The sequence below is a fragment of the Podarcis vaucheri genome (genome assembly GCF_965113315.1).
Source record: "Podarcis vaucheri genome assembly, chromosome: 1".
Lineage (NCBI taxonomy): Eukaryota > Metazoa > Chordata > Lepidosauria > Squamata > Lacertidae > Podarcis > Podarcis vaucheri.
Genome location: NC_138759.1, coordinates 8864854 through 8891473, shown reverse-complemented (window position 1 = coordinate 8891473; position 26620 = coordinate 8864854). Strand labels below are relative to the sequence as shown.

Genomic DNA, 26620 nt, shown 5'->3' with positions numbered 1-26620 from the left:
GAGAAAAATAATCATTTCCTTAACAATTTAAACAATGTATTTAACTAAAATAACATTATAGCATAAAAAATAAAAAAAACCTTTAACTGAGTTTTAGTACACATGAAAAACTTAAACAAATCCTTATTTCCTGATGAATAGCCTTTAGACTATAGTGTAACATAAATAGAAGATTATCTTTAAAAAGATTTCCCCCCCAAAAAAGCATTTTATTTTAAAAATGCGATTAAAATCAAAAAAATCTGATTTAAATAAAAAAATCTGATTTTTTTAAAATAATTGATTTTTATCCACCCTATATCAGTGTTGCTACAAACAGATATTAATAAAAATAATAACAACTGCATTGTTCTCCCAAACCTCTTATCTAGAAATGAAGAGGCTGCAAGAGCTGTGGGCTGAAGTTGGAACACTGAGCTTTATTCTTCTGCATAGCATTCTTCAAAGACGCGATAAAATACTGCACTCAGAAATAAAAGTTACACCGTTTCCAGATACGCTGTACAAAATGTTTCACGTTCGCACAGCAAGGGCAAATAATAAACATATTTACAGGGGACGGGCCTTGATCCTTCACCAACGGGTGACTCTGGCTCCTGTGGCTGATGGAACACTTCTAAGGCATTACATGCACAGGTGCATCCAGATGTTGCTTAGGAGGATAGAATCGAGCTGATGTGGGGGGACTAAGCCTTGATCCTAAAGAAACTAAAGAAAGCTGGCTGATAAGAGAACTGACAGCTTCCTATAAGAGGGGAAGGACGTGTGGGCCCCAGAGAACCTCAACCTACAACGCTGGATTCTTGGCTCAACGCCCGTTTGCTCCATCGGAGAGTATCCGCGAAGGATCCGTGTACTTTGCAGTAAGCAAGTAAAAAAGAGCAGGTCCCGGCACCAAAGCCAGCAGGGGCAAGTCTTGGTAGACGTTGTTCAGCTTGGAGATGGAGATGATCCCGTAGGCGTGCAGGAGCCAGTGGCTGAACAGAACAATGAGCCTTTTCTTCCTGACAAGGAGATCCTTGAAAGTCTGGTAAAACAGGAGACAAGATGTTGCCGTTAGTTTTTACACAGACGTCGTCTGAGGCTAACGCAGAGATTTCAGAAAGGGGCAGAATGAAATCAAGGTGCCTCCTGAAGCCTCTCCTTTTATCTTGTCTCTTGGTGGAGAGAGTTATCTGAACTAAGCCGTTCTTCGTTTCCCTCTTTATCATATTTTTGGGAGAGCTCTGAGGAAGGGAATGGCACAATTGCAGGCACCACATAATACCCCGTTCCACATTTGTAATAACTTGGTCTTTTCGTGTGGTAGCACCTACACTATGGAACTCCCTGCCATTCACACCAGGCAGCCCCTTTCGCTGTGCTCCTTTTGGCACCTGCTAAAAATATTTTTGCCCAGACAAGCCTGCCCACCTCTTTAGAACGTTGGCACAAGTTTTAATCCACTGCTATTTCAACTTTTAAAAAGCTTTAAATCTTAATTAATTTTTCATACTGATAATTTTATTTTATCTTTTTCCGTGAACTGCTTTGAGGGTTTTCTTTTGACAATCAAGGGGTGTACACATTTTATGAAACAAACAACCCCCTAACTGGAAAGGCAGGAGAGGGTCCACTGTTCATTACTCTCTCTGAAGGAGGGGAAGCAGGCACACACATTCGCCAATAACAACCCATCCTCTTTAGCACTAACAGTTGCTGCTCTCTTTTAAAAGAAGCCACTTAGCAGTTGCAGCAGTTACAGATGCCTTTGCTTAAGCCCTTTTCCATAGCAGCATCCTGCTGGTGGAATGCTCATTCCTCAAGAGACCCACCTGATAGCAACCCTGTTTTCATTTTGGCACCATGTGTAAGATTATTATTTTGTCGTTCACTCTTTATTTGCATTTGCTGTTGGTGCAACCCCACCCAGAAATCCTTGGCTAAAGATTGAAATAGTCGGGCGACATCAGGCAGGGAACAGCTTCTTTGAAAAGCCAGGCAATAATACTGACGAGGAGGGATTCTTATGCAATAACTATGGCTGCTTTTCCTCCTGACTGTATGAGATGGTAACCAGCTAGTTCGTAAGCCTCTCCTGATATGCTGATCAGAGCCCCCCCCCCAATCTAAACAAGAAGAGAGGTTATCTCCCTCTCCGGTGTAGAACGTGTGAACAAAGACTTTAGCTGTCTCAGGCTTTTGAAGATAAAACAATTAAAGAATGGCAGGATAGACCTCTTTGCCAACCCAGGGCAGGGGTGGGAGAGCGGAATCCCCGGAATAAGAATTTCAGTCACTTATTGCTGACCATTTCCTTTGTTTTCCATTTTCTCCCTTCAGTTGTAGGTCACTTTTTAAAAAGGTTATATTTTTAAATGAAACTGTGTTTTACTTACATCTACTTCGGAAGCTGACAGATACACAACCAGGGTGACGAGAGATAACACTATGATGATATAAGGGAAAGCATAGTCTGGAAGAAAACAGTTGTACGTTACATTGACACACCAACACAATTTTACCGCACCAGTCATGCAGAAGCTATAAATAGTTGTTATGGGGTGCAATCCTGAGCATGCCTACTCAAAAGTAAGTCCCACTGAGTTCTATCAGCCTGACTTTACCCAGTGCCAGAGTGGGGGCAAAGGTTGGATAGAAATAATAAAATTCTGTATCCTTGTAGTAACCAAAAGTGAGTGGTATGGGGGACTTCTGGGGTGGCGCCATCGGCAATGGTGGACTCCCTCTGAACCGGAGGGACCAGCTCCACGTGAAACGGGTCTTTTCCGCTGCGGCGAAGAGGGGACCCTCTCAGAAATCACAGGCGGATGAAGCCTGTGGCCGTGGGACTCGGCGGGCACCTTTAGCGCCCCCCCCAACTCGCAAAGGAACCCACTAACGGGCTCCGAAGCGAAGAGGGGGAAGTGGCGCGGTGCTGTGAGTCAAATGCTATTTCCGTGGAGCGAAGCCGCACAGCCGTTGCCGGAGAGTGCTGCCTTTTTCCTGGGACAATTTGGCATTTAAAGTAATCACCCATGAGTACTCAAATATTGAACAATTGGACTTCAAATAAGAACTGGCAATTAGAAAGGAATTGGACTTAAGAATTTATCTTAATTTGGCACTGAAACGGGAAGGTCTAAACAGGAAGTCAGCCTTCCGTTTCCTTGTAGTCAGAAGAAAGCAAAGACAACCTAAACTAGAGCTTTGAAAATTACTTTTAAAGGATTGGTTTTTCACCATTTAAAATCGTTGAGCCCCCCTTTGGTAGCAGGAGAAGAAGGGGGATCTTTTTTGGACTGTTTAAACCTGCAGAAGTGAGTTTAAAGTAAAGTAACTTTCCACCGTCCTGACCCTGGAGCGGGGTGTCAGAATTGACGTTTTTAAGCTCATTGACCAGAGACAAATGTTTTTGACAGATAGTTAAAAGAAGAGTAACATTGTGATTCCATTGTTTCTTTTCGCATTTTAAAGGAACTAATATTGACAAAATATCTAAAAAGAAGAAACTTTGTTGCTATTGTCCGTAAAAGAAAGAACAACCAGAAGTTTCCCCCCTAGAGGGGAACTGTGAAATTGTAACCAATTCTAGGGAGCTTGCAGCTGCCACAGATTACAACCGTGGGAAAAGGACTTGTGACCTTGCAGGACAATGTTATCAGAAGCACTGTTGGGTGCTTTCTCTAAAATAAATGCCCTATTGGATAAGTTAAGTCAGAAGACGGATTTGATAACTAATGCGGCCAGAACATTTGAACAGGTAGTGGGAAATTATATGGAGCCCACCCAGGAACTTAAACAGGAGTGTGTCCTGACAGAGCAGATGATAGAAGAGGATGTTGCAGAATCTTGGGCGCCAGAGATGGAGGACTTTTGGCCCAGCAGGAAAATGAGCTTTTGGATTCGACAAATGAACTTGGAAAAAACCAGATTTGGAAAGACAAAGTTTGGATTGATTTGGAAATGGGGGGTTGGACTGACCCCCCTATGCAGGGATGTTTGGACTTTCCGAGTCTGGCAATGGGCCGTCAGAAGTTTGGAGCTGTTGGGACTTTCAATCTTGGAGGGAATTTGAAACATGTCTTAAAATACCACATGGAGTCTAGTCTGGACTATGAGAAAGGGGCTGATTTGTTGAAAAGGGTCAAAAACACTACCAAGCTGGAGCTCCCACGAGTGAAAGGAAAATATGAAGAAGGGCTGCAGAAGGGACATGGAAGACATTTGAAGGCCTCGGATATAAGATCACCAGGTTAATGTGCCAGACTAAAGGAATAAAAAGGACTGACAATCCCGGGACCGGGGGGAGGGGACGCTGGAAGAAGATTGGATTGTTTTTATTCTCTTTTTTTATCAACAGTAATGTTTGATGAACGTTGGGAAAATGTTGAAATGAAATTACTTGGCTCTTGTCAAATTGTTTAAAGAATTAGGTAAAAAGGGTAATGGTTATGAGAAGCTGGTAAAAATAAGATTTAAGTCTTAAGTTTTAAGGCTTTTTATAAGATTAGATGAAAATAGAGTAAGGTATTGTAATGACAGAATATTATGAATTATGGAAAGGGTTTGCTGTGACAATTATTAATTAGGATACAAGAGATGGGAGGAGGAGGAGGTCATGGAAAGAAGGTAAAGAAAGTGGAGAATTTGAAAGTGATGGTTTTGTTTTGTTTTGTTTTTTCTTTTTCTGTTTTTATCTTTTTTCTTTGTAATTTTGTCTTTTTTCTTTGTAATTTTTTAAAAAAATCTTTTTTCAATAAATATCATTATAAAAAAAAGTGAGTGGTATGAACAGTGCTCAGCTCACAAGGTGAAATGGTCCTTAGGCAGCTGCCACATTCAGACAGTCAAATCCTGCTTTAATAATCCAGGGTAGGTATGAGCTATGGTTAACAGCTTCCAAACATGCCAGATTAAACTGAAAGTTAGCTTCCAAATGTGGCTTGTTTGGAAGCCATTAACGATAGTTCTTGGTTTGCATGTTAGGTGCAACTACCTGGTTTGTTCTACCGGTTGTGCAGAGGGGAAAGTGAGGGGGTGGAAAATAAAGATGACTTACAGAGCAAGCCGCCTCCAACTGCTTGAAGCACAGTTAGGATCGGGAAGAAGTAGAGAGCTGCGTAAATGCTCTTAAATCGATCAGACTTTCCTAGCCCACAAGCAATCTTCTTCACCAAAAGGGGCCGAAGCATCATCATCAACAGCAAACAAAAGGCATAGTATATAAATACAATGGTGTAGCTGGAAGAGAGAATTGTTTATATCAGAGCACAGTAGTGCCAAAAACTTCACACCTCACTCAATATGGCCAATAAACACAAGACACATATATGCCACAAGTTCTATACCTCCCCCCCCCCCCCATTATGCAAAATCCTTGCTATGATGCTGTTTCTTCACATCAACACTGTCTCCTTTCATACGCCCTCCTGGCCCACAAATCCAGGCCCTGGAGGTCTTGTACCTCAAGTCATGGCAATCTGCATAATTTCCTCTTTATCTTATTTCCTATCCTTATTCTCCCTCCAGCACGAATGCACAGTAGCGTCTTATTCCCATTCATTTTCTTCCATTGCCCTGGAGAGTCACGTGAGCCATGAGCGACAGGGAGGGAAGGGCTTAACCATTCCTCTTGGTCATAGGCAAGTTCACCATGTCAAAGTGTGGCTTGCTGGCACAGCTTAAATGTGTTTGCTCCCAGAGAGGAGATCACACCTGCTTTGTTCTTTTCCTGGTCCCTTTAGCTCAGCATGGCACAGCAGCTAAGCCAAGAACAAAATTTGGCTACAGGTTGTGGTTATGGAGGGGACTTGACCACAGTTGGGAGGGCGTTAGACTGAAGCTCTAAAGGTCCCTGGTTCGATCTTGGGTTTCGGGAACAGTTGGGGGTTGAACTAGATGATTATTGGGATCCCAGCTGTACAATTGCATGATTCCTCTGAGCATGATCCCAGGGTCAGATGACAGGCTAACCCAGACCTTGGCTTAGTTGCAGCATGGAGCTGAAATGACCAAGGAGTAGCAAAGCAGATGCAATTTCCTCCCCAGGAGCCGATGCGTTCATTCTAAGCCATGGTTTGACCTAGCAAACATGGGTAGAGTAGTAAAAAAACACACCACTGCAACTATATAAGGGTGGGAGTAATCCCCATCAATAGAGCTTGCTTCTAAGTAAGCATGCATAGATGACCTGTAACACAGGATCAAGACACCAAGATTACCTGTTTGGGAACAGCTGTTAAGAGGTGGAGATTTTTACAAAACAATTGCAATCTCACGGACAAGGCCATAGAAAAGATACTCACAGAGGGTAGACTGCTTCGTGGGTACAATGAATGGTGGTAATGTAATCAGGACTCGGGTTGTAGAGCATGGTGTACCAGTCAGAAAGCATCACCACCTTGCAGGAGCGGATATGCAAGGAGCCCAGGGGGTCGCTCACAAGCAGAGTAACGATGGCTGCCACGCTGCATTCGATTAAAGCAGTGATGTGCTGGAACAGAGCACTGGAGCTGGAAAGAGGGGAAAGAATCGGAATCAGGACAGGTAATTTGTATCTTATTAGACTTGTGCAATTGTAGCTTTGAGTGGGTGGGAGAGAATAAATAAAAGAAGAGCAGAAGAAACCCACTCCACTTATTTACACAACTCTGATCGTGGCTATACCCAGCTTTGGGAAGGCAGCACAAAGGCTTTGGTAGCATCCCAGAGCCCTCTCACCACCCTCCCAAAGCCAGGTAAGCGAGACACCCAAATTAGGGAAGGAGGCATGTGTCAGAATTCAAGTCTGCCTTCAGGAGAAACTGGCCACTCTCCAGGCACCCGGCTTGATCTCCCAGTTGACCTCCCTGTCTGCATTCCCGGCAAGACCCAGGCAAGGTCGCGATCGGCGATCCTCCTCATGCGTGAGAAGAACACACCACTCTCTCCTGCCCCCCCCCCAGGGAGGGGAAAGAGATAGACAGAAACGTATTTACATGCCTTTGTTTCTGTCTTTGCAGTGTTACAGAAAACACGTCTGCTCTCTTCAAACTCCAACAGCAGAGAGACAAACTCCACCTATTGTACTTCCTGTACAGCTCATATTACACTGTGAGCTAAATCCGGTGCTTTGCACTGTGAAAAGACTGTCCCTTTGTTTCCCACGGAACAGTACCCAACATTCCCATTATGTTTTGCTTCCAAGCTAGCAGCAGCTTGCGGCCGCATTGCTTCTTTTCCGTAACAGCATGAGGGCTGTTAGCATCTCAGAGCCCTTGTGCTGCCTTCCCAAAGCCAGGTAAACAATCCTCCAACTTGTAGAGTAGTTGGTTCCTCCCCAGCACCTTCAATGGCAAGGTGAGTGCACATTTAGATTCAAAAGTTACATTCGGTATCTTGTTTGAAACAGGGCTTAGGAAACATTTACCTCTTTTTCCCTGAATACCATTCAATGAAGAACCAGTGCAAAATCAGAGGAAGCATTGCCATAAAGCCAAGGTAAAGCCAATCGTAGCGTTCTGGCGATCCCATACATGGCCGACAGATTTTGTGAGCGTCTGTCCTTTGCCCTCTTGGACACACCTGGAGAGTTTAATCACATATTGTTTTATAAAGATATCTATTAACGTTTTGCGCACACACAAAATGGCTTGGGAAAGGGATGCAGACAAATGAACAGGACTGAATAATGTGCTGTATTTGAAGGACAAGCAGTTTCGTTGAGCCCAAGATGTGCTCAGGCCATCCTTTCCCCAGCCAAACCCACTAATGGTTGGATAATAGCAGCTAAAACATTATACTGTGCCAGCTTCAAATACTCAAGTGTCTTTTCACAATCCTCTACTTACCCCACATTCGCCATGAATTTCAGTCCCATTTATAAATTCTGCTGTTCTTCCACAATAAAGCCCAAGGCAATCTGGCTGAATATCTACAACTTATACAAAAGATAAAAAGGCCAAAAGAGTGGCAGATACTTGTAAGCTAATAACAGTTTGCACACTTGAAAAAAGAGACATTGCACATACTTTTGTAAACCAAGAAATTGTTAATAATATAGTAATGTTTTATTATGGGACGCGGGTGGCGCTGTGGGCTAAAGCCTCAACGCCTAGGGCTTGCCGATCGAAAGGTCGGCGGTTCGAATCCCCGCGGCGGGGTGCGCTCCCGCTGTTCGGTCCCAGCGCCTGCCCACCTAGCAGTTCGAAAGCACCCCCGGGTGCAAGTAGATAAATAGGTACCGCTTACCAGCGGGAAGGTAAACGGCGTTCCGTGTGCGGCTCTGGCTCGCCAGAGCAGCGATGTCACGCTGGCCACGTGACCCGGAAGTGTCCCCGGACAGCGCTGGCCCCCGGCCAATAAATGTGAGATGGGCGCACAAACCCCACAGTCTGTCAAGACTGGCCCGTTCGGGCAGGGGTACCTTTACCTTTACCTTTACCTTTAATGTTTTATTATTTATTTTTATTATCTTTAATAATAATAAAAAATAGATACATTTTAAAAATAAAAATAACAGTTTGCACACAAATACCTTCAAACATCTTGCTTTACTAGCTTTCAGTTAGCTTTTGCCCCCTAATCACAGAACGCAGAACCAGGAAAGCAGACATGCAACAGCTTCCACTTCAAAACTATTCCAACATCAGAGAAAGGGAATGTTTAGAAGTGCTGTCATCTGACACAGAAAATCTGAGATCGTTGGGGGGGGGGTGTCCTATCTACAGGAAAGGGGAGAGAAGCCTGGGCCATAAAATATGTTCCTTTACAGCCTTTATACCCTACCCTTATGGGCTTCTTATGAGCTCATAAGTTGTTGTTGTTGTCGTCATCACCGCCACCACCAATTATTACTATTCCTGTTGTTGCAAGAGCAGCGCCCCCCCCCATGTTGCTGAAGTGCAACTCCCATCATCCACAGCCATTCAGTATGCCAGCTGACGAGTTGGAATGCTAAATTTAAAAGGCCACAGGTTCCCCTCCAGGAACTTAGAACTCAGCCTGTCCCAACCTCGGTTCCCCCCGATGCTGTTGGACTTCTGCCCCCCCTGGCCAGCAGGACCAGGGCTGAGGGATGAGGGGAGTTGTAGCATCTCTCCCCCCTTGAGGGCAACGCTTCCTCGCTTTAGCCCACGAAAGCTGACATGCAACAAATATCTCTTCCCCACCTTCCCTCTCCTATAACATTATATAAAGAATTATATTTATATTATCTAGCTATCTAAAATTTAGGATACTGGAAGGCTGCTTGCTTTTGCAGTTAAGAAACCGGCCTGGTCAGCTGCCCAGCAGGAAGAAACAGCCCCTCTCACCTGGGGAAAGGTAATAAACTCAGCACCCAAAACTCACCCATCTCCGCCTATTCACCCCCAAAATCATCCGGGTTCTTGACAGCGACAGCAGCTGGCTTTGCGTCACTTCCTCTCGGGTTCCGCCAGTCCTCGTTGATTGGTTTGTCGGCTTCACACAGCCACGCCCCCGATAGGCGGGACCTCCTCTGGGGGGGCGAGCGGGGCGTGACTCGGACTAAGCTCCTCTCTTCATTGGGCACTGAGACTGAACGGGGAGGGGGCGTGGTCTATTATGTTCGGCTCTTTTTCATAGTAGAGCTAGAAAAATGAAGAGCGGCGCACGGCGTGAACTTCAAGGAAGCTGCCACTCTGTACATGCACTGGGGCCGCCGCTCTTTCCCGCAGCATTTCTATGAGGAGAACGCCGCCTGATGTGATTTCTCAGTAAGTGGTCAGGTCCTAGATCCTTGTTAAATTCTTCATTTATAAGCAGTTTAAGGAGTCCAGCTGTGGTAATATTTTTTTTAAAAAAACAAGATATAATCTTTTTCATATAAATAAATTAAATAGACGCCAAGGCGTCAGAAGAAAAATGGGTGAAGCATATGGAAGCGAACCCGGAAGGGTAACAAAAAACTCAATTAGGTGCATGTGACTCTATATCTTTCTCTATGTTTACGCCTCCTGCAGCTTTGCCGCCTTTGCCCCTCAGACCAATCCTGGACAGGCGAACCTGACCAGCCCGTCGCAATAGGCTTTAAACGGACACTTCCCTCAGCCAATGCCCGTTCGGTGTGCGTCAGTGGGCGGTGACGGTCGCCTTCTCTCACCAATCCCGGGCGTGCACCTCTGACAGGCTTAGCTAAGGGCCCATAAACGGACACGCTCTCCCCGCCCTTCCTCTCTCTCCCTCAGCCAATGCCTGCTCGGAGGGCGGGGCCTGGGCGGGTGGCGTCCGTTACAAACCAGCGTGAGGTAAAAAACCGTTAAACGGCCATGGCGTCGCCTGAGGCCCAAGCCGGGCCCTCCCGGCCTCTCCCTCCCCGCGCGCCCGGCTCCCCCGTTTTCCTCACGGTGGAGATGCACGCGGGCGGGGAGCCGCTGCGGGTGGTTCCTTCGGGCGGCCTGGGCCCCTTGGAGCCCCCCCGGGACCTTCCCCTGCTGGCCCGCCGCCGCCTCCTCCTGGAGCTCCCGGAGCTGGACGCGGCCCGGCGGCTGCTGATGCACGAGCCCCGCGGGCACCGCGACATGTACGGGGCGGCGCTGGTGCCCAGCGAGCTGCCGGGCGCCGCCTTCGGGGCTCTCTTCGTGCACAACCAGGGCGGCAGCGCCATGTGCGGCCACGCCGTCCTCTGCCTCGCCCGCTTCGCCCTCGACTACGGGCTCTGCCCGCCGCCGCCTCCCGGACCCGACCAGGCCGCCGCCGTCGTCATCCACTGCCCCTGCGGGCCCGTCACCGCCTTCGCCACCTGGGACGGCCAGCGCAGCGGCAGCCGAGTCCGCTTCCACAGCGTCGCCGCCTTCGCCGCCGCCACCGGTAGGGGGCAGCGCTGCCGCCTGGACTGTGCCGTCTTTCCATGCCAAACGCTGCGTCCTGTATGGACGCGCTTTTGTCCTGTGTTTCAGGGCACCTCTCTCTGCCAAGTTAGGTGAAATATACTCGGAGTCGAGAGTGGATTTCATGCTCTTTATTCAGCTCATAGTGGTGAGGAGGAATGGGAGTTCCCCCAGAATGACTTACATACATTATTTACACAGTGGGCCCCACGTGATTGGCTAATTCCGGGATTCACCTGTAGGCCAATCAGGTTGCGGATTCCCTTCTGCCTGGAGCTGGATTGGTGGGTCCTGTGGACCAATCAGACTGCTGCCTTTTGGATCCTATTCAACTCAGTACATAACATTAGGGATCCTCTCCAAAGGCCTGTGTGTGAAACATAGAATCATAGGATCTTATGAACTGGAAGGGACCCCCAGGGGCAGTGCCAGATTTACAGTGGTACCTCGCAAGACGAATGCCTCGCAAGACAAAAAACTTGCTAGACGAAAGGGTTTTTTGTTTTTTGAGCTGCTTCGCAAGACGATTTTCCCTATGGGCTTGCTTTGCAAGACGAAAACGTCTTGCAAGTTTGTTTCCTTTTTCTTAACACCGTTAATACAGTTGCGACTTGACTTCGAGGAGCAACTCATAGAACGCAGTGTGGTAGCCTTTTTTGAGGTTTTTAAAGACTTTGGTGATTTTTGAAGCTTTTCCAAAACTTTCCCGACACCGTGCTTCACAAGACGACAGAACTCGCGGAACGAATTAATTTTGTCTTGCGAGGCACCACTGTACTTACAAGCTAAACAAGCTACAGCTTAGGGCCCCACTCTCTTGGGAGCCCCAAAAAAATTTAAAGGGAAAAAAAACTGGATGTACATTTCCAAAATATAAGATAAAAAAACAAATAAAATAAAACCTACATACAAGAACAGTGGCAAATAGCTTTAGATACCTATTAGGTCCATAAATAACCATATAGCATATATTCAACTTATATTGTAGGTCGATCAAATGTCTTGGCCATTTGTTCTGTCATATTTATTGGCTACTAGGTACATCTGCATTGGCCGCATTTTCACATAACCAAACCAAACTATGGTTTAGTGCAAACACACTGGCTCCCAGGTAAGAGCTCACTTTCCCCCTCCTCAGTCATTGGGATCTTGGTTAAACTCTCTCCTTAAGGTTTGTTCTTGGCTACAGATCATGGTTAAGAAGAGAGAGCTTATCCAAAATCCTGGGTTTGGACAACATGCTAAGCCAAACCTTGATTTGTACTGCACTGAGTTACAGGACCTGACGAGAAGCAAAGTGGGTGTGAGATCATCTCTGGGAGCCACCATTATCATGTCCCAGAAAGCCATTGTGTGGCTTTCCTTGATTTGCAAGGCAGGTCATTTTCTCATTCCACTGTTACAGCTACAGGTACATCATGCTCTACTTTCTACCTAAAGTGGGCTTCCCCTCTGTTTCCATACATAATTGCCTTGCTGTGGTTTCAGGTATATTTTGTTCACTAGCGTTATTTGTTTTATTTATTTATTTATTTAATTTATAGCCCACCCTCTGTGCCAAAGGAGCCCTGGGTGGTATGAAGCACTTAACTACTTTTTTATCACACTGAGTGGAGATGGAGATCAAGTATCATTTTCTTCTTGCATGAATCAGCAAGTTAATTGCACAATTCATAAAATAACAAACTTAGTTGGTCTCTAAGGTGCTACTGGAAGGAATTTTTTAAATTTTGTTTTGACTATGGAAGACCCAACACGGCTACCTACCTGTAACATAAAATGACAGTTAGCTTTAATTAAATGGGATCCTCTTCTTTTTTAAACCACATTTTCTCCTAAATTCTGACCGCACAATCCCATAACTGGTAGGAGAAATTTAGAATGAACTTCTTATTTAGTTCCCAGGGGAGAATCTAAATGAAGTCATGAATTCTCTCATGGTCTGAATAGTTCCGCAATAGCAAATGACTTGCCTCCACTTAAGACTTCAAATAAAAGCTTGGTTTCCCCAAGGAATCTTGAAAGCTATAGTTCTGTGAAGGCGGGTGCGGGCAGGAACTTCTAATATAATTCTTGGTATCCTCTCTAAAGTTAAAATTCCCAGATCCTTTTTGGGAAACCACAGTAGTTCAATTTTAACTGATAACAAGGCTCATAAATGTGTAGATTTGCACAAAAAGTAGGTGTCAGGTCAGGTTTGTAGGAATATGCTTCTTTTTATTATTCTGACCCTGCATGCTAGATAATCGACAAATATGACTAACCTTCTTTTCTGCTATTCCCCAGGCTCTAACTTTGCATCTTGGAAAGAACACCTATCTGCACGACACTTCCTTTCATGAATGTTCTAGTGAGCTGTACGTTTTGTTGTCTGAGACACTATGTTTGCAGTTTATTTTTAAAAATAAATAACACCCCCTATTAGCCCAGTGCATGCCCAGTGAAATCATGCTCTGTAGTCATGCAGTGTTGATCGGTTGGAAAAGAAAAGGGAGAGGAATGAAATGGACTTTGCTAAAGAAGAGAGTAACTGGCTGGAACCTTGAACAGGAGCTCTCCTGGTAGGAGGCAAGGATATATTGGGCCAGATTCAACTAAATAGTCGTGCTACTGGGAACCAGCACAAGTCATCTTAGCACAACAGGGCTTCCCCCTGATCTTCTGCATGCCCTCTGTGTACCCATCAGTTCTTGCGGGTAGGGAGAACCCCAGAACAACACGGTGGGGGGAGGGGGAGGGGAGATCATTCCATATAGCAAGCAATGTTTGCACAGACAGAACAATTGTAATAGCACAGTGTTGTCCCACTTGTTTCAAATAATAGTCTTTAAGTTACTGGGGGGATCCTAATTGTTTCTGTGTCTGTTGTGCTGCCTGAAAAAGAAGTTGTATGTTAATTTGCAGGATGGTAAAAATGTTCTGATGACTGGTGCTTGATTAATTACTCTTAAGGGGCAGACCTAACTATAGGAAGCCAGAATTTAAACTGGTTTAAACTAAGCTGGCATAAATTACCCCTATTCTAAGCTGTTCAGTAACAAGGCTACTAACTGCCTGAATTGGCCTAAGCCTGGTAGAGGAAAGACAAACCTTTATAGAGATTGACTTATTCCACCGTTTTTCCAGTGTAAATTCTGCTGGTTGCCAGATTAGGATACAGTCCCCCTGATATAAGTCCCCCTGTCCAGTCTCTCCCCCAGAACACCCATTATTCAGGGTTCCTGTTGCCATAGGTCTCAGCCAGCTATGCTGTCCTGAGGGAGTTATGCTGGCATCTCTCAGGATGAGCTGGAATGTGCTTATGCCAGCATAGGCTAGTTGAACCAGATACCTCGCTCATCCCAGCAGATCTGGGGTTTGCATTGCTCTCTTAGTCTTTAGTTACCAGACTGCTTTTCAGCATTCTTAACTGATATTACTGTCACCATAATAGGTAGATAGGCACTATTTTGGGGGGTGAGTGGATGTCAGAACAGATTACAGAGGAAAAAGGTAAATTATTTGCAGTAATGCGTTGTCCTTTTCTTCATTATTAGATTTAACAGTTGATGTTCCTGGCTATGGAAAAGTGGTTGTGGATGTTGGATATGGTGGCACTTTCTATGCATTTGTCAGTGCTGATCGATTGGGACTTGATCTTTCTTCTTCAAGGATTAGGGATCTAGTAGATGCAGCATCTGCAGTAACTGAAGCAGTAAAGGCTCAGGTATAGTCACATTTTTCTGTATTGTACAATATAAGTACCGTATTTTTTGATCCATAAGACTCACTTTTTCCCTCCTAAAAAGTAAGGGGAAATGTGTGTGCATCTTATGGAGCGAATGCACGCTGCACAGCTATCCCAGAAGCCAGAACAGCAAGAGGGATCGCTGCTTTCGCTGCGCAACGATCCCTCTTGCTGTTCTGGCTTCAGAATATTTTTTTTCTTGTTTTCCTCCTCCAAAAACTAGGTGTGTCTTATGGTCTGGTGCATCTTACAGAACGAAAAATACGGTAAATTATTTCTATATTTGTAAATAAATCTATGAGTTAAATGTCTTTAAATTACCAATCTACTTGTTCATATATTGCCTATATTAGTTATTTGTAACGTAAAACAAAAGAAAACCAGTGTTGTTATGCCTCTCTGCAAGTTCACTTGCAAGCAAGTCTTCCTTGCCATAGATTACCAAGTTACTGTTTACAAGCCTGATTGGCAGACTGCATAATATTGTGACTGCGTTTTCTCTCTTCCAAATGGAGCTGATGCAAATCATGCATTGATTGTTAAAAAATATCAAAGTCCTGTTTTTTGTTGGCAGCTAATCTTTTTCCATAATCCTGTCAATATAACGTATACATTATTTTGTTAGACAGAAATCACTTTGACTAGCTTTGTCTTAGAAACAGATTTATGCAGTCTTGTCTACTCTTCAGTATCTAAAAGTCATTTGCTGTTCATATAGTGAGATGCTTTGGAGCAGTTGAGAGTGGGAACTGGGGTGTTCAGTGCTAGGGAAAAGGTGGTGTGTGTGTGTGTGTGTGTGTGTGTGTGTGTGTGTGTGTGTGTGAAATCCAAGAAAAGTCTCCAGCAGAAACTAAACTGTGATATCCTCAATGATAATTCCATGGAAGCTGCTGTTTTCTCATTGGGAGGTTACTGAAAATAAGTGCAGCAGCCTCCTAACATCTGTACAAACTTGGCCTAAAGGCATATTGTACCCCCTGGACCAGGGGTAGCCAACATGGCACCCTATAGATGTTTTGGACTGCAATTATGATCACTGTTGACCATTGGCTTTGCTAGCTAGGAGCAATGGGATCTAGATGGTCTTTAAGCACGTGGTTCCACTACTACAAAGAGACTGTCAGTTCCTTCTCCTGAGCTGCACATCCTCTTAATAATAATACTAGATGAGCACATAGTTTGTGAGGTCCTTACTATATTATTGCTATTTTGTTGCATTTATCTGATGCCATTTTCTGTTTTCTTCTAGTTCAAAGTTCACCATCCTGAGATTGAAGACACGGCTTTCATTTATGGGACTATCCTGACAGATGGGAAAGATGCATTTAGTGATGAACCAACAAGCAACATATGTGTGTTTGCAGATGCCCAGGTAGAGAATACTGTGCAAGAGAAGTTCCACCTTGACCCTTTTCATCACAGGGGTTCCCAATTTATATTTGTAGTAGAGAAAAGGAAAAGGCAGCATATCTGTAGGATGCTCAATTCTGCATTCCTTGCTCTATACAGCTCTTAAATTCTGAGACACTCTAGGAGCTGTATAGAGCTAGGAACATAGAACTGAGAAACAAAGTCCAAGATCTGATTGACAAATTAAGTGAATCGAGAAAGAAACAAAATATTTCCCGGCCTGACAAACTGACCCAGATGATGCTTGATGGGGAAATGTATCTACCATCTTGGCCAGGAAAAAAGAAAGACTAGGCTTCGGTTGTGGAGCTAGGAAACTTCCAACTTTTTGCACCAGGTGAGTGAGGATCACTTGCTTTTTAAAATTCTCCCATATATACAGAACTCCCTGTGTGCCTTTTGGACTGTATCTGTAGGTTTTCCCCTCTGTGTCAAACAATGGGTCAAATAAGTGTTGTTTACTTTTTATAGAACATGGAAGATGGATCTCCCTCAGGAGGTTCTGCACTCTTCCTTGGAGGTTTCTAAGCAGAGGCTGGATGGCCACCTGTCATGGATGCTTTAGCTGAGTTTCCTTCATTGCAGGGGGTTGGACTAGAAAGATGACCCTTGGGGTTCCTATGTAATTGTACAAACAAAATATTTAAAGAGCTACCTTTCTACCAATAGGACGGGGAGGGGGCATGGGCATAGCCAGGATTTTTGTTAGGGGGGAAGGTTTCTATTAGGGGGGGCAGAACCTCAGATTTGTATTGATTTTTAATTATTGAGGGAGGGCAGTTGTCCCCTGCCCCCCCCCCCTTGGCTACGCCCATGGGGAGAGACAGGAAAGAAAGTCAGAAGGGGGCCACAGTCAGAAAAAGGTTGGGAAAATTTGTTCTAGGTAGCTTTTAAGTTTCTGGGTGCACATGCCCACTTTCTTTAATTTTGAAGAGCATAATTCAGGCACGTGCACCTTTTAAAAAAGTAAAAGTTGTTAATTACATTTGTTGCATTTCTGAATGATGCAGCTAAAACACGTCTGCTTCTCTCCAAACTAGGTTGACCGAAGTCCTACCGGGTCGGGTGTGACAGCTCGCATTGCTCTACAATACCATAAAGGACTCATTCAGCTGAATCAGACCAGGACCTTCAGAAGCAGTACAACTGGTTCCCTGTTCACTGGGAAAGCAATAAAGGCAAGCTCCAAACATTTATCTTGTTTAGTCGGATAGCTTGAATTCTTCCAACATTCACAAGTGAGTAGGGTTACTTCATTTGTGGATGAAATGCTCTAGCAAGCCAAGAAAATCTGATCTTTTTATAAGATGCCATTATATTAATTAGGACCAAATGATTAATGGTTTTCATTACTTTTAGTAAATTGTCTCACTTTTGCTTAAAACATAATGTAAACAATTTAAGCCTTAAATACTGGCTTTATATTCTGTTCTGTTCTTTCATTGTTACTTTAGTTTAGATGTATACATCATCACATGTATTTAGATGCTGCCTACAAATGTTTGTGCTGTAAGTAAACCAGTGTATTTTTCCTAATTAATCTGAAGCATTTTCTTTTCACCCAGGAAACCAAATGTGGTGACCACAATGCTGTTATTGTAGAAGTCTCTGGAGAATCCTTTTATACTGGAATGTCAACCTTCACTTTTGAGGAGAAGGACCCACTGAAATACGGTTTTTTTCTTAAGTGACTGTGCTACTATGCTGCTTCCAATAACCCTGTTTACTTTGATATGTGTATTTTGCTTTCTTTTAATTGCTGGCATTACCCTCTATCTTACTGGTGATTAATGCTCTCATTCAGTTTCACCAAAGTGGTTCTGAAGCTCCTTGTCTGTATATAAAATGCAATAGGAGATTGTGTGGCACTATGACTTAAGACTGAACTGTGAGTCTACGCCCTTCCCATCTTCAGTAGGGAGATGATAATACTGACATGCTTTACAAAGTTGTAAAGATTACCAAGATACACATATAAATGCTTGTTCCTGTTACTAGCAGTAGGCTGGTCAAGATTGATAAGCAGGTAAGGGATGGAGGTTTCTTCCCCTTTCTCCAACCCCACAGGCTCATTTACCTGGTCTGATAAAGAATAAAATGAAAGCTCATTTATGTGGGAGATTCTCTTGGGGGGGGGGGTGTTGAACGTGTCTTTGCCATTAGCTTCCAACCCTTGAGATCAGAGCTTGGGCATACCTGTATAACCCCACAAGTTTATCTGGGTAGTGTTGCACCTTCTTGACCAAATACTCTGATTATCCTTGAAACACCTACATGTTCCCCTCCTGTCTGCCTGGCACTTTCAATTTCAACTTGCGTGACTTTGTAAAAACATGTCAAACTAGTTAAAAACAGCAACTTAGAAGACCTCTGAAGTCTTCAAAACTGTTCCGAAGCCAGCTTGTTTTGGCTACCGCAGTTTTGGAGCCAAGCTGCTTCAAATTCCAAGTTTGATTTTTTCAAAGGTGAGGGTCCTACCTCTGATTTGTGTCCTGCCTGAAGTGAATGCAGTATCCTAATGAACAAGACTGCGAAATAACCCCTGCAGGGGGCCATTTTTATATTCAAAGTGCTACAGAATTTGTATGTTACATTTCTTAGAGCTTTTTGATGGCTGTTATGTCTCTTTATGCTGCTTTCATTGCCGGACTTCTTTAACCTTTACTGTAATGCTGCAGTGCAGGTGCAAATGTGTGAACGCAATACTTTAACATTTCCCTTCTTTGTGTGAAGTTCCTGGGATATCAACAGGCACCTGATTAAAGAACGTGTTATAAGTTCTTTATTTCCTGTAAGAGACTCTAGCAATAAGTCAAGCTCTGGAATCCTGATTCTCAAAAGAGGAAGAAGGTATGACTTCGGCACCACAAGCTTCATTTAAAATATGCTTTAGTTTTAACATTTAAATTTATCAGTATTTTAGTTAATATTTTATATTGACTTATGTAAAACCACTTAGGCTTTTTGTTTTTAAGTGGAATACTAAGCATGCTGCAGCCCCACCTTGTAAAATAAAATTAAAGAATTATGTCATGATACTATGCTTTCTACCTATAATAAAAAATTAAACATCCCCTCCTTAAGACTTGTCAAGGGCAACTGATTTAGGTTGTGACCTTCGTTGGAGACAAAAATAGTTTGGTTTTAAAATAGTATGATGCAGCCATTCTTACCTAGGGTGTCCTGCTGTATGCCTGGTTAAATAGATTTTTGCATGTTTCTCTGAATATCCCCAAAAACCTGTTTAAGAAGGAACAGCTGAGACATACACCTCTATCATTGCAGTTTGGTACTTCATATCAGGATAGCATCTTCCCAAGTGTGGGTTGCATGAATTATTCAGAACACTTTGAAGTCTTCAGCTTGAGAAAATCCTTTGTACCCAAAGTGCTGGAATAGTTTCATTGACCTCAGAGCCCTGTTTAATTAATAGCAAACCTGCTGAGCCACATGTCCTTATGATGACCATCATTGCATTTCTGAGCTGTGTGCCATGGCAAGTAAAAGTTGAGGGGCTGTTTGGCTTAGAACAGGAGTGGGGAACCTGCTGCTGTTGCTGAACTGCAGCTCCCATCATTCTAACGATTGTCTGCGTGGGAAAATGGGGGGCCCTGGCAAACTGCACATGGAGACTGGCAGCTCCAGTTGTGCAACGGTAAGAAAAAAGCTGCACTGCTTTAACTTGCCTCTTCACAAAACGCTGCATTTGGTCACCCAGGGCTGAGTGGAGACTGTGCAGCAGCAGTGGTGAACCCCAGGCCTGGAGGCCAAAATATGCCCCTTCACTCCTCTGTATCTCGCCATTGGGGCTGTTGGCAGCCTCCATCCTCTCCCCAGACTGCACCCCTCAAGTGCTTTTTGGGTTGCTGTAGACTGAACTTTCCTGGACAAAGAAATGAGTGCGCGTGCATTAAGACCTCTGGATGTACAGTATGTGGCTGGACTTGGCCTAGCCTACTGAACGAATGCTATTCCTTAGATTCCGAACAAAAGTTAGGAATCGCATCCCTTGGTCTGCCCCCACCAACCCTCACTTGACATGGTTATTGACATAGTTATCCAAGGGAGTGAAAAAGCTGCTTCTGCTGACTTGGATGAATCAGTGGCCTTGCTCCATCTAGTTTTTGCGTGTCACCTTTCTCCAAGGTCTGCAAGAACGAATGCTTTTCCTAGCAGGGAACCTGAGGGCGAGGCTTCCCTCCTTTTCCGTGTGTCGGGCGCTGTTTGTATTCTTGAGCCTCTAACAGGTGGCAACTCGAAACAGCGCAGGAGCCCTTTAAAATCTCAGCCCTGCCTGCTGCCCGATCTTACAAACGTCTCCTTCCTCTCCCATCCGCAAGGATCTGCACACTTGACCCCTGCGCGCTTGCCTGGCACAGCAAACGCCCCCTCCCTCGCGATGCGCAGAAATCCAAAAAAGATGCCGCAACGGGCGAGAAGCTGCGCTGTCGGGAAGAAGCTCATGAAGGAGGCAGCCGTCCAGGAAGAAATGCATGGACCTGTCCGCACGGCGGCTTGTCCTTTTTCGGAAGAAAAGAAGGGGCTAGAAGGGCGTTTGGGGCGGGCGGGGGAGAGAATGGGGTCGTCGCGGCTGCCTGCTTCTCCGGCGTGTGCGCCATCGTGGTTTCCCGGGGCAACCGACTGCGGAGACGTCAGCGACTCCCCGAGCCCCCGAAGGTTTCTCTGCCACGCGGCAGAGAGCGAGAGATGTGCCGGGCGCGCAGCGAGCGCCGAAGCAATCCCGCGCCTCTGCGGCAAGCGGAGGCTGCGCCACCCAAGGAGCCAGGCGCACCCTTCCCCTCCGACGAGGAGGCCGGGCAACGATCCCAAAGGCCGGCGCCTCCAGCTGCCTTTCGCGCCGGTGGCCAGACCAGACGCGCGGGTGAGGAGCAGAGGGCAGAGTCCCCAGATGGAGCTTTGCGCCCGGGGCTCTCCAAGTGCGCCTTAAGTCACCCCCGGGACCTCGGGCCGGCCGGGGCGCGCCTCTCCCGCTCCACGGAGCCGCCGGCCTCCCTCTCGGGGCCGGGAAGGCGCCTGGCCATGGAGGGATCCGCGCTGCTGCTCCTGATCAACGGCTCGGCGCAGGGGCGCAATGAGAGCGGCGGCCAGGCGCCTGTGCCGGAGGCCCCGTCGGAGGTGGACGCGGCGTGGGGCTGGTCCGGGGCGTCGCTGGCGTCGCAGGCGCTGCTGCTGCTTCTGATCTTCGCGCTGTCGGCGCTGGGCAACGGCGCCGTGGTGGTGGTGATCGCGCGGCACCGGCCTCTGCGCACGGTCACCAACGCCTTCGTGCTGTCGCTGTCGCTGTCGGAGCTGCTGGGCGCCGCGCTGTGCCTGCCGCCCGCCTTGGCCAGCCTGCTCAGCGGGCGCCCCCACGGGGCTTGGCTTTTCGGGCCGCGCCTCTGCCTGGCCAGCGCCGCCGCGCACGCCGGCCTGGGCATCGCCGCCACGCTCACCATGGCGCTGCTCTCCTTCGACCGCTACTGCGCCATCGTGCGCCAGCCCAGGCGCAAAATGGGCCGTCGGAGGGCCGCGCAGCTCCTGGCCGCCGTCTGGCTGGCCGCGCTGGGCTTCTCGGGGCCCTGGTACCTGCTGGGCCGGAGGGAAGACGAGGAAGAGGAGGAGGAAGCGGGGCCTGAGGCCTACCACTGCATGTATGCCCTGCCCTGGGGGTCCTCGCGCCTGGGGCCCCCCTACGGCGCTGCACTGATCGTCCTGTGCTACCTGCTGCCCTTTGCCCTCATGTGCTTCTGCCACTACAACATCTGCCGTGCAGTTCGGCGCTCGGAGAGCAGGGTGCGCCCCCTCACCACCTACGGGCACCTGCTGCGCTACTACGGCGAGATGCGGACAGCCACCACGGTCCTCATCATGATCGTCTCCATCATCTGCTGCTGGGGGCCCTACTGCGTCCTGGGCCTGGCTGCCGCCACAGGGCACATCTCCTTCTCGCCCGCCGTGGACACTGTGGCCTGCTGGATGGCCTGGGCCAACGGAGCCATCAACCCCCTCATCTACGCCGCCCGGAACCCCAACATCGCCATGCTGCTCGGGCGCAACCGGGAAGGGGGGTACAGGACGAGGGGCAATGTGGCTGCGGTGGCGCTGGCTGCCACCCAAGGCCGCCGCCTGGAGGGCAAGAGCCGGGCGGAGCGGTACGCCAGCCATGGGAGCGGAGGCATCGTGGGGAGCACCCTCACCTCCCCCAGCCCGGCCAGCGGAGGGGAATTGGGGGTGTGGGCCTGCAGGAACCCGGCGCTGCTCTTCTGCCGGGATGGTTGGCCGGACACTGCTTCCGAAGGCGGCTTGCAGCAAGGAAAAACGGGCGCTGCCGATACCAGCCTGTGAAACATTGTCAGGGGTGGACCAGAGCTGGCCTAATGGCAAGGCTGAGAAAGCCAAGGCTCAGAAGCCTCATCATCACAACTGGAACATTGTTACAGAGACTGGAAGGATGTGCTGTGAATCAAAGGCGCCACTGTGAATCCTGTGTCTTTTTTTGAAACCCAGGACTTTCCCAATCAGTCTCTGGGCTCATCCACTCTTTCTCTTGCCCTGTTCCTAAAAAACATGGGTCCAAGCAGATTTAGAGGTGTGGGCCTGTGCAAACATCAATCTGGAGAAAGCCCAAATTGCCATTTGCTCCGACTTTGCTCTAAAGAGCATCCACCCACCCCCCCGAAGCAGGTGGGAGAAGCAGCAGGACGAGAGGTAGTTTGGACAAGCCCAACTATTCCCTTGGCTGATCTGTAAAATTGCTGCAGCTGTTGCAAGAAAGGGGATGTGGGTGCTGCTTCTTTCCGTGTCCTTGGGACATGGGAATTAAAAGGTGTGTAAGAAACTGGCTGAGCCTCATCAGGAGCCCAGCACTGAGCTGAAGGGACAGAAAGTGAGCAGAGTTTGCTTGAGGGAACCAAGGGCCACATGCGACTCTCCTGGCCCTCCGCTCAGGAAACTATGCCCCTCGCTGACCTTACTGTGACACCTCATCAAGTCCTTCTCCCTGGGTGAGGCAGGTCCTTGATGAGTGTTAAGGTGTTTAGGGAAGTTTTAAATGTTTGATGTTTTATTCTGTTTAATATTCTGTTGGAAGCCCCCCAGAGTGGCAGGGGAAACCCAGCCAGTTGGGCAGGGTATAAAAAATAAATTATGGAGGTAAGAGAGAAAAGGGGTGTGTGTTTGTGTGCAGGGGCGAAACGAGGCTTTATTTCACCCAGGTCAAAGATCCCGTTTGACTCCGCCCCGCCATGCACATTTGTGTACACAAACACATAGGCTGGGAACCTTAAAGGGCGGCCCCCAGGAGGCATCAGCAGGGGCAAAAAACCTGGCTAGACACCACCACCCCGGCAGCAGTGAGAGAGAGCACCAAGCTGTTTGAATAGCAAGCGTGGAAGGTTTGAGCACAGCCTCCCCCAACTTGGCGCATTAAAACATCTTACATTAAAAAGACCAGAAAGCAGACCATTGCAAAGGGGCTGGTTCCCTCTTGGGCTGCTACGATGCTCCTTAGGGGTCTGTTGTGCCAGTCTCTACACCCCCCCCCCATTTTTTTGCAATCACAAGAGGCACTAGGTGTGAAGGCAGGCAGCTCTGCTGGTGTCCTTGTTGCATTAGCAGGTGAGGTTGTCACTTGTGACTTGCAGGATGTCCCATTCTCGTCACAGCTGACCTTCTCTCAGTGCTTATCACCCCCACTGCCCTACAAAAAACATGAACCTTTTGCATCCCCCTTCCATGGATGATGAGGCTATCCATGGCTGCTAGCTACAATGGCTCTATGTCCCCATGCCACCGCTGGAGGCAGTATGACTCTAAAGGCCAGCTGCTGGGAATTGCAGCTGGGCAGTGTGCTGTTGCAATCAGATCTTGCTTGCAAGCTTCCTGTGGCCATCCGTCTGGCAGCCATAAGAAGCAAGTGCTGGCCTCTTGGCCTCAAACAGCAGGGCTCTCACAATATTCAGCACACTTAGGAGAAAAGTAGAAGCCCCAGCTGCGCCCCCTGAACATTTGGGGGGCGGTTAAAAAGAAGGGGGCGGATCTGTATTGCGGCCAGGTGAGCCTAGGTGTGTGGGGCTGTGGTTCAGGTGAAAGCTGGGACTCCAAAGCCCATGATCCATTCTGCCAGTGCCGTGGCTCCAAGGACACAGCTGGTGGAGAAGTTATTTCCATGTGTTCCCCAGAGGCCTTAACTGAACTGTTTGCCCTACTCTGTGTGAAATACAAAGACCCTCTATGTGTATATCATCTTTTGTAAGTGTGATGTTACCTTATTTCGCGAGAGAAGAAATAAAGCAGGTGCTTGAGGGTCCTGCCCCCCCCCCCCGGCAAAGGAGCAGAAAGTATTTCCTTCCAGCAGGGAGTAGGGAACATTTTCCATCCTGGGGGCCACTTTCCTCTCTGGAAAAGATTTTGGGGGCCACATATACCAGTGGTCGATGGAATCAGAAGCAAAAGTAGGTTAAACAATGTGATTATTTTTTTGTGCAATAAGCTAGTATACACAAGCGTTGTGCTAGCGGGTGGCATTGTGGTCTAAACCACTGAGTGTCTTGGGCTTGCTGGTCAGTGGTTCGAGTCCCTGTGACGGGGTGAGCTTCTGTTGCTCTGTCCCAGCTCCTGCCAACCTAGCAGTTCAAAAGCATACCAGGGTGAGTAGATAATTAGCTACTGTTGTGGAGGGAAGGTAAACAGTGTTTCCGTGCACTCTGGTTTCTGTCACGGTGTCCCATTGTGCCAGCAGCGGTTTAGTCCTGCTGGCCACATGACCTAGAAAGCTGTCTGTGGACAAACGCCGGCTCCCTTAGCCTGAAGTGAGATGACCACCCCAACCCCACAGTTCCCTTTGACTGGACTTAACCGTCCAGGGGTCCTTTACCTTTTAACTTTTACCATCAGAATGTTCTTCCTAATATTTAGTTGGAATCTCCTTGTTATCTGAAGCCTTTGGTTCAGGCCCTACCCTCTGGAGCAGCAGAAAACAAGCTTGCTCCATCCTCCATATGACAACTCTTCAGATATTTGAAGATGGCTCTCATATGTTGACAAGCTGGAACATGTGCAGAGGAGGGCAACCAAGATGCTTAAGTGCCTGGAAACTAAGCCTTATGAGGAGCGCTTGAAGGAGCTGAGTATGTTTAGCCAGGAAAAGAGGAGACTGAGAGGAGATATGAGAGCCATCTTCACATGGCTGTCACACGGAAGAGGGAGCAAGCTTGTTTTCTCCTGCTCTGGAGGCTAGGACTCAAACCAATGGCTTCATGTTACAAGAAAGGAGATTCCAATTAAGAAAAACTTTCTGACAGGAAGAACTGTTTGTTGGTGGAACGGTCTCCCTCATAAGGTGGTCGACTCTCCTTCCTTGGAGGTTTTTAAACAGGTTGGATGGCCACCTGTCATGGATGCTTTAGCTGAGATCCCTGCATTGCAGGGGGCTGTACTAGATGACCCTTGGAACCCCTTCCAATTCTATTATTTTATGATCACCTCTCAGGGATATCGTCTTCTCCATGCTAAACATAACTAACTTTGAAGGCTTGGTTTCCAGACCCTTGATCATCTTGGGTCACTCTTCTCTGCACATGTTCCAGCTTGTCAATATCTTTCTTAAGCTGTGGTGCCCAGAACTGGACACAGTATTCCAGTTGTGGTCTGACCAAGGCAGACTATAGTGTGGTACTATTACTTCCCCTGATCAGGGTACTAGACTTCAGTTTATGAAGCCTAGAATAGCATTAGCTTTTCTTTTCCTTTTTTGCTGCTATGACACACTATTGACCTATATCTGTACCACCATTGCTACTATGGGGGCAAGCAGCATTAAAGCAGCAAATTTGTATTCATAACACAAATACAAAATGCACCATAAATTGGAAGATCAGATTTATACATTAACATGGCTGGATCAGTTATCACGGAAAGCCCACGTGAGTTTGAAGCAGGCACCTACCTAAATACCTGATGCCTGCCTGATGCTCACTATTAAGGAAACATTTAGGATGATGATGATGATGATACTTTATTATTTACATCCTGCCCATCTTGACTGGGTTGCCCCAGCCACTCTGGGTGACTTCCAATATAATATAAAAACACAACTAAATATCAAGCATTAAAAACTACCTAATACAGGGCTGCCTTAAGATATCTTCAGAATGTTGGACAGTGGTGCCTCGGGTTAAGTACTTAATTCGTTCCGGAGGTCTGTTCTTCAGCTGAAACTGTTCTTAACCTGAAGCACCACTTTAGCTAATGGGGCCTCTTGCTGCTGCGCCGCCGGAGCACAATTTCTGTTCTCATCCTGAAGCAAAGTTCTTAACCCGAGGTACTATATCTGGGTTAGCAGAGTTTGTAATCTGAAGCGTATGTAACCCAAGGTACCAGTGTATAGTTATTTATCTCCTTGACATGTGATGGGAGGGCATTCCACAGGGAGGGTGCCACTGCTGAGAAGGCCCTCTGCTTGTGTAACTTCACTTCCTGCAGTGAGGGAACTGCCAGAAGCAGTGGCGTAGCGTGGGGGGTGCCAGGGGTGCCGGCCGCACCGGGCGCAACTTCTGGGGGGGGGGCGCGCTCGCTGCCTCCGGAGTCGCCGATGAGCCTCGGGCGCAGGCTGTAGCGAAGCCGCATGTCTCGCAGCGCCCGGCTGAAGGCGCCCGGCAGGCAGCGGCTCTCA

The 26620-nt window shown here is 47.1% G+C and overlaps 4 protein-coding genes across 9 annotated transcripts in view; 3 read left to right on the top strand and 1 right to left on the bottom strand.

Annotated features, from left to right (window-relative positions):
* CCDC175 (coiled-coil domain containing 175) overlaps nt 1-495 on the top strand; it is a 36513-nt gene extending 36018 nt beyond the window's left edge. For both annotated transcript variants that reach the window (XM_082217588.1, XM_082217589.1), the window contains exon 21: nt 372-495. The gene's annotated coding sequence lies outside the window, so the exon portion shown is untranslated. The remainder of the gene's footprint in view (nt 1-371) is intronic.
* On the bottom strand, nt 400-9464 carry JKAMP (JNK1/MAPK8 associated membrane protein). Of its 5 annotated transcripts, none has more exons than XM_082219382.1 (8): nt 9313-9434; nt 8498-8597; nt 7812-7900; nt 7391-7545; nt 6288-6494; nt 5042-5223; nt 2379-2455; nt 400-1027 (listed from the first exon to the last, which is right to left on the bottom strand). In XM_082219382.1, exons 2-8 carry the CDS (start codon nt 8505-8507, stop codon nt 809-811), a joined length of 939 nt encoding a protein of 312 aa, XP_082075508.1. In that variant the 5' UTR covers nt 8508-8597; nt 9313-9434; the 3' UTR covers nt 400-808. The 5 variants fall into 5 exon arrangements, with proteins under 5 accessions (XP_082075508.1, XP_082075510.1, XP_082075509.1 ...); XM_082219384.1 differs by having other exon boundaries at nt 7812-7894; XM_082219383.1 differs by lacking the exon at nt 8498-8597 and having other exon boundaries at nt 9313-9464.
* A 771-nt stretch (nt 9465-10235) lies between these two features.
* Nucleotides 10236-19031, top strand: L3HYPDH (trans-L-3-hydroxyproline dehydratase). The gene is made up of 5 exons (XM_082219164.1): nt 10236-10791; nt 14348-14517; nt 15788-15910; nt 16989-17126; nt 17514-19031. Exons 1-5 carry the CDS (start codon nt 10251-10253, stop codon nt 17637-17639), a joined length of 1098 nt encoding a protein of 365 aa, XP_082075290.1. The 5' UTR covers nt 10236-10250; the 3' UTR covers nt 17640-19031.
* A 136-nt stretch (nt 19032-19167) lies between these two features.
* On the top strand, nt 19168-24268 carry GPR135 (G protein-coupled receptor 135). The gene has a single exon (XM_082218086.1). The coding sequence runs from the start codon at nt 20656-20658 to the stop codon at nt 22291-22293; it is 1638 nt and encodes a 545-aa protein (XP_082074212.1). The 5' UTR covers nt 19168-20655; the 3' UTR covers nt 22294-24268.
* The last annotated feature ends 2352 nt before the right edge of the window (nt 24269-26620 follow it).